Source organism: Lupinus angustifolius, chromosome LG08, assembly GCF_001865875.1.
Source record: "Lupinus angustifolius cultivar Tanjil chromosome LG08, LupAngTanjil_v1.0, whole genome shotgun sequence".
NCBI classification, from domain to species: domain Eukaryota; kingdom Viridiplantae; phylum Streptophyta; class Magnoliopsida; order Fabales; family Fabaceae; genus Lupinus; species Lupinus angustifolius.
Genome location: NC_032016.1, coordinates 12,270,447 through 12,284,573, shown reverse-complemented (window position 1 = coordinate 12,284,573; position 14,127 = coordinate 12,270,447). Strand labels below are relative to the sequence as shown.

At 30.5% G+C, this 14,127-nt stretch overlaps 1 protein-coding gene across 1 annotated transcript; it reads left to right on the top strand.

The window, feature by feature from the left end:
- LOC109354098 (protein HEADING DATE 3A-like) lies at positions 872–3,930 on the top strand. The gene is made up of 4 exons (XM_019596455.1): positions 872–1,120; positions 1,566–1,627; positions 1,767–1,807; positions 3,634–3,930. The coding sequence occupies exons 1-4, from the start codon at positions 917–919 to the stop codon at positions 3,858–3,860; spliced, it is 534 nt and encodes a 177-aa protein (XP_019452000.1). The 5' UTR covers positions 872–916; the 3' UTR covers positions 3,861–3,930.

Sequence of the window (14,127 nt, the reverse complement as noted above, 5' to 3'; positions counted from 1 at the left end):
ATGAAAGACATAAATTTTTTGATAGAAAATAAGTTTATGTCCCAAGCCAATCACATTAAACCTTATACTCTTTTTTATTACCTGTTGTAAGAGGTCACCCACATGCTTCTTGCACGACTCCCAAATTCAAGAGAGGTCGATTGACAATAGAGTCTACCAAAAGTTTTAATATATCACTTATTGTCGAGAGATCCGAAAATGAGGCTACTACAACTCTTGGTGGTCAAGATCGACCTAGCGTCACTAGTCAGGTTGTGCAAAAAGGGAAAGGAATGCTACCAGAGTTCTTGATGTGACAACAAATCCAATAGATGAGGTAGAGGGGAAAGAGTATTTTGATGCCCACATGCCTTCCACTTTAGATTGACTTTCATTATTGACCCACTAGATGGCAGAACTGAATGGAGTGCATGACCCATGAGCTTTGGCCAAGCAAACAAAATAGTGTGTTGTGCTTTTTGCTTCTATGGCGAAGTTCCATTAGACTTGGGATACATATAACCAATGTCTTTTCTTTGAAGTTAATTAAAAAATGTTACCATTTATTTGTCGACCTCCATTCAAAATTAAACGATATATGTTATTGAAAGTTATATTTTCCTATATTAGGATTTAACCTATTTTTAATAGGAGGAAAAATAGCAACATGAAAACAATTTTCGTGCTGCCAATGTTGAGCCACGTACGTTGGACCTTAAGTCCAAATACTAATACAGAAAACAAGTGATTCTTTCAGGCAAAAAATTATTCCTTTCTATTTTTTTGATGGAATCATCTTCATGTGTCGAAAAAAGCTAAAAGCTATCCACCAAAACAAGTATAAATAGCAGTTTATACTTGTTTTGTTTTGCAAGATAAAAAAAGAATATAACAAAACATAATTTGTGAAGAGCAGTTTATAGTGCCAAAAATAGTGATGAGTAGTAGTCGTAGTAGGAACCCTCTAGTTGTAGGACGTGTAATTGGTGATGTATTGGACCCATTTGAAAGTTCTATTCCTATGAGAATCACTTACAACAATAGAGATGTTAGCAATGGCTCTGAGTTCAAACCTTCCCATGTTGTTAATCAACCAAGAGTGACTATTGGTGGCGATGACCTCAGGAACTTGTACACTCTGGTAATTAATTATGTCCTATTACTTATTCTCTAACTCTCTACACCACAGTTATTAAAGTCATGGCGTAACGTCGGTTGAACCGGTGAATTGATCCTCCTACCGAATATGATAATTATATTAGATATGTAATTAAATTGATGAGTTATACCTGAATTACTAACATTGCTCTACACTCTAAAATTATTATACCTCAATTTTAGAGAAAAAAGTGAGAAGATAATAACAATAAATCAATAACATTATAACAAGTATGCAGAGTCGAGTATGTATGGAATAAATCATGCTATGTTTTATTATAAAACGTATATTGACAAAATATTAATATCGAAATATTTCCTAATCAACTTGTTTATAGTTTTTTGATCTTCATCTTCCTCTAGAAATTAAATTAACCTACATTTCATTTCATGTATTCTTCTTTTCCATTTCATTCCTTTCACTACAGGTTGTGGTGAACCCGGATGCACCTAGTCCAAGTGACCCTAATTTTAGGGAATACCTTCACTGGTGAGTGATAAAATTGATATACAAAAATGTACAAATATATATACGTATAAATACATTAACTGTACCATATATTTAGAGGTATACACACACTTTAGTTTGGTAAATATTATAGCACTTCTAATCTATCATCGAACTGTAGGTTGGTGACTAATATTCCAGCAACTACTGGCCCTACTTTCGGTATATATTATATGACTTGCTACTTATTTATTTACTTTGGCATAAAAAATGACTCACTCCATTAAATATATTCAAACTAGTTCCAACACACTTGATAAGTAAATGAATTTCTTATAATCATTTCATAGTTTTGTTCCTATATATTTGAAAACATTTTTCTTATTATTAGGCCCTAGGTGCACTAAAATGGCAATTGCGTTTCATACTAATGCATGCATGGAGTATAGGAATCACTGATATACACGTGGACCATGTCTTTTGAAAATAAAAGAGAGTTGAGTTTTATAACAAGCATCATATTCTGAATGTAAATGACTAATTTATTCCTTAGTTTTTTTTTATAAATAAAAATTTTATTAAATTTTTTAAGAATAGTTACAAGGGAATATTGAAACACCACAACACTCTAACTTATCCAACAATAACATATCAAGTCAAGTGCAACATGACATGAAACCCCACATAACAATGAATTAACTAAAGTCATCTATAATAATATTGTAAGTTTAGAATTTGATGAGAAGTACATTCTCACCAAAACATATTAATATGTTATATTCAAGAATTGAGTTTTATATCATCCATAATATCCTCTACCTTAGCTTCCTTATTGTTGAAATTAAAATTATGACATTCATATTTATCAAAAAAAGTCCAAATAGACAACATTTCTCGAGCTTCTAATTTCTATAATGGTGGAGTGTTACAGTAAATGAGTCTTTCTAATTCAAAACTCAACCACCTATAGATTCATTGTTGCACTTGTAAAAGAAATTGCATGAATTTTTTTGATGTATTCTTCTTGAGCATTACACCAACTACACTTTAAATTCTAAGCATTGTCAATCATTTTAGGGTTGTACCCACTTTAGGATATTTTGAGAATATACATGCAGTTGATCTGTAAACTTTTTAGTGGATGCAAAGCCAATGTGTGTTGGTCGACAAATCAATCTGTCACTTGTTTAGTATTAGAATACTATGGGAATAAAAAAATTCAGTGAGTTTGAGGGATTAAATTTCTTCAAAATATTAAATATAAAAATTAACATGATTTTAGCATTATATTTATTTTATTTTATTAGAGTTTGACAGAAAACAAACAAATTTAAAATAACTACACCATAAGTACAAGTTGAAAGGTGGGAGGGTCGAATTATACGTTTTTATAATTTAAGAATCAAAAGACACGTGACTCTTATGTTGATTGGATGAGTCATCTATCAACTTATTTTTCTCTTTGTTAATTTTTGGGATTCAGTAGATAAAAGTACTACTTGCTCTCATAATATTTTATCTCTTGGTTAATAAAGTTTTCATTACTAATAAAAAAATAATAATTTAAGAATTAAAAGACACGTGACTCTTGAAATTTGATTATGATGAGAACTAAGAAGCCAACTTGGTTAGTTAATTACTATTGAATAGTACATATATTTAATGATCAAAATAAATCCATCCCAATTGGATTTAAATATGAGAGTAATAGTACCAAAGTATATTAGATTAATCTCTTTTGTGTACCAAAAACAGATTAATTTCTTTTGGTGTACAAAAATATGACTTTTTTTTTTATGAGAAATGTGCATTTTTTCCTAAAATACTATATAATATGTACATGTGGTTACTAAGTAATGCTGTCAAAATGAACAATGTCCGAGGACTATAATTTTGTGTATTAGTCTGTTTATCCATTTTGTCTATCCCGTTTGTCAACTATGTTTACGAGCATTCCTATAAGGCACGACATATTTGCGCCCACTTTTTTAACCTGCTTTTCCATTACTTTTACTAATGAGAAGTTTGTATTATTGACATCAATACAGGTAATGAGGTTGTAAATTATGAAAGTCCACGACCCTCGATGGGAATTCATCGTATAGTATTTGTGTTATTCCATCAACTTGGTAGGGAAATAGTGTATGCTCCAGGATGGCGCCAAAATTTCATTACTAGAGAATTTGCTGAACTATACAATCTTGGTTCACCAGTTGCTGCTGTTTATTTCAACATTCAGAGGGAATCTGGCTCTGGTGGAAGAAGGTTATGTTAATCAAATGCTTTATTTAATTAGTAATGAAAAATTATAGGCAATTTAAGAAATAAAAAGGGTTTTGGCTTGGTAATCAAAACCTTAGTTAGTATCATAGTACTCATCAAGTATTCTATGTATCTATATTTACATAATGAAAAAATGTATACGTTAATAGTGTATAAGTTTATTATATAATCACTGTATTATCTGTTATTTATATTTAATTATTATTGACTTTAAATATAAAAACAATCATATCGAGCATCTAGTTTGAATTAATTCGATCATCAACATATATGAGAGGCTTCCCTGAGAATATATAATCATTCCTCATTATCCAAAATGCAACAACTTAAACATTCTCCAAATTTAACCTAATTTCTTACTTTTTGCTAATAATTCATATATGATGGCTAAAAATATGTATTTGGTAGAACCACCATGACACCTTACAAATCATAAATATCAGTAATTCTCCAAGTTAAGGTGGATACATGCATGTAAACCATTGAAATAGAACCTATATGGTTAGAGCAAAACAGAACCTTCCAAGTTAAGCTGCATACATATAAACCATTGAAAATGTCTTAATTATGCATGGCATGGGATAGTACGTAGAAATGTCAAACTCATATCGTATGATTGACATTTTTAATATCTGTATTCCATTACATAATAATTCATATATTGTGTTGAAAAATTTAGGCATCAATTCCCTTTTGATTGGTGAATATGTAGGACAATGTTCTTAAAATCACAAAGGGGCATTTGCATATGGTCTAAACTCAAATAAGTGAACCAATTCTTCAAGCTAAGGGATATAGTTTAAAATACAAAAAATGAATATATATATTATCTCAATGTTGGCAGCAAAATTAATCATTTTTCAAGCAAGAATTGAAGACAGGAGAGTTTACGGTTTAGAATCAAATGAAATGCCTTCATTGTTGAACAAACTTTACCTATAAATTGATATTTGGATTAATATATCATTATCTTATCTATTTGGTTTCGAGATTTATCTATAGATTATATTTATTTTGTTAGTTATTATTTGAGTCATTATTGTTTTATCATTTGTAATAGCTTTTGTCTATATATTAAATTGTTTAGACTCACTCATATTTTAGTTTGATCAATTTTTATCATCCTAGACTTTCTAGATGATATCATAGCGGTTTTATCCTACGTGACATATCCTATCACCATCCCACTACTGAGATGTCAAAAATTTGGAACATTGATTAGTTGTGTCCCTTTGTCATGTCACTTTCTTGCTAGTAATCGTTCATTTTTTCTTCAACTTAATAATTCCAAATTTCATGCAATAATCATCCAAATAAATAAATATTAACATTCTCCAATACAAAAATGTGCTTTCTTTGTTTTATATATATATATATATATATATATATTGATTTATTTTCCTACCAACGACCAATCTGATGGTAATTATACTAGTGGTTTTTCTTCTTAGTTGATGTGCCTTGATTTTTGGCTAGCGACTTATTTAGAGTCGCTATTAGAACCTTATATGCCCGTTGTAAAACGATACTTGGCTAATTGAATGAATTATTCTATACCCTAAACTTTTTTAAATATTTAGTATTAAAATGAGAAATATTTTTCTTCTTCTTTTATTGTGTCTGGCAATATAAGATATTGCTCCTACTTGAGTATGTGTAAATCAAGAGTATGTAGTTCTTTATAGAAAACTTTTTGTTGGTTGAATTTATTTTAGTTATTTTTCAAAAGATGATTTAGCAATTATTTATGTCTATCCACTTTAAGATAATGAGGTAGCAGCTCTCGCGTCCGCACCACATATCGACTTATATGTATTGGTTTTAACTAATTACCCACTTCAAGTGAACGATGCAACATCACCCGTGTCCACACCACATATTGACTTAAACAGATAAATCTTTTAATTAATTATTCACTTCAAGTGAGTGAGACAGTAGCACTCATTTTTGCAAACTGCACCACATATGACCTTTAAGGAAAAGTTTTTAGATTAATTATTCGTTTATCCACTTCAACTATAATTTGTAGAATGCATAATTTTTGGTTATTTTCATTTTTAAAAGAATTGTTTGTAACAAGCTTAAAACTTACTAAGCTTTAGCAGCTTGAGAGAGCATGTTAACTGATATTTGGGTCGTTGTTATCTTATTGTTTGCAACGATTTTTGTCCATATAATAAATTGTTTAGACATACTCATATTTGAATTTGATCATCTTTATCATCCTAAACTTTCTACACTTTTGTTTATGATTAGACTTAAGGATTTGAAAAGAATTAAATCAAATGTGAAGACTTCTAATTAGTAATATATAGATAGTATTAATTTTTTAATTATGTTTATGATGTACTAACCATAAGACTTTAGTGCTTGAATAGCACAAAATGTAAAATAGCTTATATGATCCATCTTTAGTCATAGGCGATATTTGGTGTTGAATTATGGTTAGCAATTTCAAGTTATTATTCTTATTATTATGTTCTCTTCTGGTTAACATTCTAATTTCTTATTTTAAGAAAGTTGATTTCAATGATCTTTCTCTTGTTTACATTAATTTTTCACTTGATAAATTTTTTAATCATTTATTTTATAATTAGAAGATATTATCTATACTAACTTATAAAGCCAAAACACTTAATAACCAGTAATATTGATTTTTGAAATCTACCCTTAAGGCCTTGATTAAAGTTAATATTATACTTTTTTCAACTTATTAACAAAACACATGTTTAATTGGACATGCTAACTACCCACAAGATGATGAAAAATGATGAGTAGCAGTTTCTCCTCATAAGAAAAATGGACATTATCATTCGAAAACAAGAATTGTTCTCTTTTCTCATCTACCTTATTTCTATTTTCTCTCTTCATCAACCCAACAACATATTTCACAATATCTTTGATTTTTTGTTTTATTGTTCTGTGACACTTTCTACACATTAGTATTTACTCTATTGTTAATGGGCATTTTTAGATACAGTGTATTGAGCAACCACATAGGTGGGTACCATGGCCGCTTCTTCTATTGTTCTATGGGTACCATGGTTCCATATATACATGTATCAATCAAAATATGATACATTTTTGTTTCCTCAATTTATCATAATCATCTCTTATGTATTCATGTAACATGGAATGGAGTAAAAATGCAACTATTGAATCCGTGGCTTTAGAAAAATATGATACCCTTAAAAATTCATTTGCAAGATTATTTCAGGTGGCTTTAGAAAAAGATGCAATTGTTGAATCCTTGGGTGCTTGGAGTAATGGGGTTTGGTCTTGGAGCATACATTGGAGAAGAAACTTGTTCGTTTGGGAGGAAGAAGAATATGAAGGTCTCCTACGATTCCTACATAACTCTACGCCTAAACAACATACTGTTGATACTTGGACTTGGATTCATGGCATAAGTGGACAATACTCGGTTAGGAGTGCTTACCAATCTTTGCATCATGTGGAAGGAAGTCAGGACCTTGTTTTCTTCAAGAGGCTTTGGACTTCTAATGTTCCATCAAAGATGAAATGCTTAGTGTGGAGAATTGCTTTGGATGGGGTTCCAACTAAAGTGAACCTTGGTCATAGAGGTGGATTATCTATGCAAGATCCCCTTATTTGCTCTCTTTGTGGTGAGTTGGAGGAAACTACTAGTCACTTGTTTTTTTCTTGTTCAATATCCTATCTTGTTTGGCAAAAGCTTTATTCTTGCTTTAGTCTTACATCTATCATTCATAATGATGTAATGACTCTTTGGTTTGGTTTGTCACAAGCTTTATTCTTGTTTGGAGAAGAATAAAAAACAGTTATGGGTGGCTCTTTGGTTTGTCACAATTTGGACTATTTGGCACATTAGGAACAAAGTTATCTTTGAGAACTTGAGATTCCAAATAGAGGAGATGGTGGAGCTTATTTTTCTACATTCCTGAAACCTTATTATTGCCCGCTTTCCTTTCTTCTCTTACTCTTATGTTAATTGGATGAGACATCCATCAACTTGTCTTTCTCTTTGTTAATTTCTGAGATTCAGTGGATAGGAGTACCACTTGTTCTCCTAATATTTTATCTCTTGATTAATAAAGTTTTCATTGCTGATAAAAAAAATGTAACATGGAATGGAAGAATGTATGAAGGAATTTGTGCACAAAAGACAATCAAACAAACATTAGTCTCCTTCTAAATTTCAATGTCATTTTTATTAAGTAATCCAATTTCAATTTCTACACTGATAATATATATCTACAACAAATCAATTTTACATGAGATTCTTTCATCACCATTTAGGTCGTTCATATGATTATCAACTTAACCTAATATCACAATCATTAATATGAGATGTCATAATGCAATGCATGCTTGTATTCTATGACAAATACACTCATTTGGTTTTTACCAGAAATTGTTTCTTCAAGAGTTTCTATCTTATGTACTTTATAAGAAGGTATCATTGTCCTTTTTCCCGCCTAAGTTTTATTTTTTCATGTTACATGTACAAAACTTTTATTGTTTTGGTAATTTTTTCATTTTTTCTAAGTGTGCTATTAGTTTTTCTAGGGCTGCTATTGTTTTTATTTGGGGTAAGGTTGAACAAGTGTATCATTTTGGGTCATATACAAAGTTTGATTGCTACTCGAAGTTGTGATTTTAAATAAAAGTATATAAATCTTTGATATTTTTGGTAAAATATCTTTTCTTGTGTTGAAGCTGTTGTTATTTTTATTAAAATTACGTACAGATTTGAAATAATAAATATTATTTTATTTCAAAAATCATGAATGAGATTAATAGTTCAATGAATTGAAATTTTACCTTTCTTTATCAAATAAAAGAAGATGTAATTTTATTGATTAAATAAAAAGAACTTTTTGGGTTAACTAAGTCTCTTTTCATCGCTCACTTCTAACTGTATAATTCATGGTAAGAAGTGTTCTCTTCATGTTTATAATATGTCTTATTTTACTTGGTAATAATTCTCTGTTTGTTTTGTTGATTCACTATGTTCATTGGCAAAAGTCGGATAAAACACTGAGGATGAATTGATTATGATTCTCAGTTTAAGTTTTTGTTTGAACCATTTGATATTGTATAATATTATGCAAATCATCGATAATACTTTAAACTCAGTTTTCATCAACTTATTCTAACATTATTTTATTGAAAAACAAATAGTAAAATTTTGTTAATTAGATATTTTTCCAACTTTTTTTTGTATATAACATGATTTTCTATTAGCTTTATCTTGGTCACGTTTTTCTCAATTCATGTACTTTAGGAGTTTCACAAAAGTTCATTTTCTAGCGTCTCTTGAAAATTGAAATCTATATAAATATTTTCTTTTTAGTTGTATGTTTTCATGCATTTTTAAGTAGTTCTTTTTGTTATTATATTTTCAATTATCATTCATGTCTTTAAAATCACTTACTCAAATTCTAAAAAAGAGAACTATACTTGCTGGAAACTTTTAAGAGCAAAAGTCTTAAGAACATTGGTCTGGTAAAGTCGACTTCTTATCATGCATGGATCAACCTATACTACATATTTCCATAACATGGTTATTTTGATAAAATAAGGTGTTGAAGAAATAATAGTCTATATGCACTTGGCATGTGGTACCTTAGTTAATATGTTTGGTTTGATTAACTATAAACAATAACATGGCCCTAGAACTTACTTAATTTGCTCTACACTCTACTTTTACATGTTATTGTATTTTCTTGATGTATAAACTAATTAGTTTGCCTTATTGATTTTCAACTATCCACTTTTCCATCAATGATGGTAAATGCTAATCAAGTGGCTCTTCTTGATTGAATTTCATTTTTTTTACTTTTTTAACCAAGTGGATAATTTGTACATATATTAATCCATGTTTTTACTTTGCAGGTAATAAGCAAGAAGAAATGTCATTCTGTGGAGCTATCATAATGCAAGAATTCAATCCGAAGGAAAAAGGAGGGACACCTATATAGTCTTGAAAATCTTGCATTCACTAAAAGCGTAAATATTTTGACATTATATAATTTCATATACACTTTGTTAAGATAGTATTTTTCTAAACTATTTATGAATTACTTATTAACATGCATGTATTGGATGATATAATATGTTTTCAACCAATCATACTACTGGAAATGACTTTAATGATATTTGATAAACAATTTTCTATATCAACCAAGTTCGTAGTTATTAAAACATGTTAACTACTTTTTGTTTCTAAGTCTTTTATTTTATTTTGTATGTTATGCGTATATTTTAGATGTATAACAACGCTTTCTATTTGACCACAGTAGTATATTGTTATTATTAGCAGCGCTTCTCAAATGTTGTTGTATTGAATATATACCATAGCGCATAATACAAAAAGCATTGTCATATAGTGCATAAATACAACAACGCATCATCCATAAAGTGTTGTCATATAGGTCTTACATAAGCAGCACATTTTATAGGTATTATTAACAGCTCTTATTGTTGCACTGTTGTAGTGCATATATTTAACAACACATTATCATAAAAGCGTTGTTGTATAGTTCATAAGTATTCTCAAACAACACCTTAATACAACAATGCAACATAGAATATTTGTTGAGCTTTTGATGCTAGAATAAATGGCTCATCTTTATATCATGGCCTATTAAGATCCACCTGCATGAACCCTAACTCATCAACTCGAAAGCCATTCTTGTTATCAACCCACATATAATAAAAAACCGACATCTGAAACATTGTGCAATCCAATTCCCATATTGGTTCAATCACTCCAAAGTATGACATGTTCGCATATATTGAGTTTCTATCTTTTGCACTTGACATGTGTAAAGTTCGAGCAACAAGAGTCACACCACTATTTTGCATTTTACTTTGATCATTTTGTTTTTCATATAAAATGTGAACTCATTAATTAGGTAACTAGTGTAGGATAATACATGAATACTTGGACCATTGGCTAACCGAATGTGCATTTATATTCAACTCCTCATCAATGTGATTTTTAGTCACTTTATGAAACACCGATTATGCTCTTTGGAAATCCAATTTTTCATTCTTACTTGGGTAAGACTTCCTTAACATCTCTTTGTGTATTTCAACATATGGCTCAACCTCGTCGGCATTGTGTAAAACATATAAGTGCGCTTGCTCCAATTTGGTTCTTGCTATAGTTAATATTTCATTCCCAGTAATACCTTCACCAATTTTTTTTTTTTTTTTTGCATATTGAGGCTTTGGAATGTCCATGAAATTACCATTGGTAAGGTATCTGGTACAAAAATCAAGAGCTTCTTCAATAACATATCGCTTGACAATACAACCCTCTAGTCTTGATCGAGATTCTTCACATATCATTTTAATGTCTTCATATAATGCTCAAATGGGTACATCTATCTCATATAGAAAGGACCACATAGTTGTGTCTCTCGAATAAGATGAATGCTTAGATGAACCATTAAGTCAAAAAAGAAGGTGGGAAAAACATTTCAAACTCACACACAGTCAAAATAATTTATCTTTGCAATGCATGTAATTTCTCAGGGTCAATCACTTTGCTACAAATTTCCTTGAAGAAGAAGCATAACCTAGTTATGGTTCCTCAAACTTTTTTAGGTAGAATTGACAAATCAAGAAATGCTCCATAAGTACATGTCAATCATGAGACTTGAGACCTTTTAACTTGAGGTCTTCCATTGATACAAGGTTCTGAATGTTGGAAGAGTACCCCTCTGGAACTTTAACACCATGAAGAAATTTACAAAATTCCATTTTCTCCTTCCTCGACAAAGTATAAGCTGCTGGAGGTAGAAATGTACGTTTTCCCTTCAATACTGGCCCTAATTCCTTTTGTATTCCCATACTAACCAAGTTCAACCTTGCATTTAAGCCATCTTTGGTCTTATCAGGGACATTGAGTAAGGTACCAATGAGACTTTCAAGCACATTTTTTTCAATATAAATAACATCGATGAAATGTCTTACATATAATGAACTCCAATATGGAAATTCAAAGAGATTGACCTTTTCTTCCACCCATTTGTGACAATTTATTTTGAAAAAGGTTTACCAAAGTCATTTTTCAAACCATTTAGCTATTGAAATAATTGGTCACCTGTTAACAGCAAAGGAGCACGACCTTCTTCATTGTTTCTATCAAATGCTTTTCTCCATCATCGATAGTGATGATCTGAATGCAAAACTCTATGATGGCCAAGGAAGACATTCTTCTTATAGTGTTCCAACCTCATTGAATGATTATTGTCTTCACATACAGGACATGCAAAATATCATTTTGCACTATATCTAGACAGATTACCATAGGCATGAAAATCACTGATTGTGCCTAATAACAACTCTCTCAAGTTGAATCTTTCGTCCCTATACGCATCATACACATTTATGCATGTCTCCCAAATTTTCTTCAAGTCTTCAATTAATGGCGCCAAATATATATCTATGTCATTTCCTGGTTGTTTAGGTCCAGAAATTAACATAGATAACATCACATATTTGCACTTCATGCATAGAGAAGGAGATATGTTGTATATAACGAACATCACTGGTCACGTACTGTGGGAGCAACTTTGAACAATATGTGGGTTAATTCCATCATTTGACAATGCAAAACGTAGATTTCTTAATTCTTGACCAAAACTAGGATAGTCATGATCAATTTTTTCCATTGACGAGAACCTGCATGATGCCAAAGCTTGTCATCTTTAATCATTTCTTCATCATGTCATGTCAACTTCTTTGCATCTTTGGTATTTATAAACACATGCTTGAATCTTACTTTGATGGGAAAATATCATACAACCTTTTTGGGAATTGAGTCTTCCTTCTTATATCGTGATGCATTACATTTAGGACAAAACTTTAATGAAGCATACTCATTAAAAAATAAGATGCAATCTTTTCACAAACATGTATCATAGTGTAGTCCATGCCAATGGAGCGTAACATTTATTTTGCATCATAAGTTCGAGAAGGGACCACATTATCTTCCAGCAACATCTCTTTTAGAAGTGCAAGCAAGCCAGTGAAACTCTTATCAGTCCTTAGATTAACAGATTTCAACTTATACAACTTTGACATTGCTGTCAATCTTGTGAATTTAGTACAACCATCATATAATGGTTTCTCAACATCACTTATCAACCGCTGAAACATCTCAGGACAATCCTGAAGATCCTCTTTGATAATGTTTGACATTTCCTCGAAATGATCGTCTTCATATGCATTTGTGTAGTTTTTTTCCATATACATCTCATCATCACAAACCATAATATCTCTCTTCTCACCATGTTGTGTCCAACATGTGTAACTATGATCAATACTGTGACACAATAAATGAAATTTTAACTCATTTGGAGTAATTCAGTTTGAGTAACAACATCTTAAGCAAGGACATAAAATTCTATTAGGATTTTCAGTATTCTCAATTGCAAACCTAACAAATGATTTCACTCCTTCCTCATACTCTTTCGTCAATCGATTGACACTCATCCATTTTCGATCCGTTTTCTATTAACAAAAAAATATAATGAGAATAAATCCCTAAAGCTAAAATTTGGAGTTAAGCTCACCAAGAAGAGCAAATACATTATTATGTAATTAAAGTGAAAGATGTCGAAAATCCCCAACTCAATACAAGCTAAAGGAGTAAAATCACTTTCACTCATTTATAAGGAAAATATTTATAACACAATACAAGTTAAATATAATGTAATTAAAAAGGCAAATCATTATAAGGAAAACTCACTTTCAATTTGGTGTTTAATGTGTGAATGATGATTTTGAGCTTAAACGAGTGAAGGATTTTTTAAATCGGTGAAGAAGGATTTTTGAAATCGATGAAGAAGGATTTTCGTATTGAATGATGATGAGGTTGAATGATTTTAGAGGTTAATTTTGAGAGTAAATGAGTTTCTCTGTTGAGTAAATGAGCGCTGGGATTGCTAAATGTGTGAGAATGCGGGAACAATTTAAATTTTTAGGGTCTGATAGTATCTTCAACAACGCATAATGAAGATAACGCTATCAATGATATCTCATCAACATCGCCTCCTACAAATAGCGCTATGGAAGAACTCATCATTCAAATATAAAGAAGGTAAGCGTTCCATAGCACAATTTGAAGGAGACATTGTGGAAGATACAATAATTTTTTTACTAAATAATTTTTTTAGTGATATTCAAATCAACAATGACATTATGACATTCAATTAATGACAATTAATTAAATATATAGAAAAATTAATAATGACAATAAATAA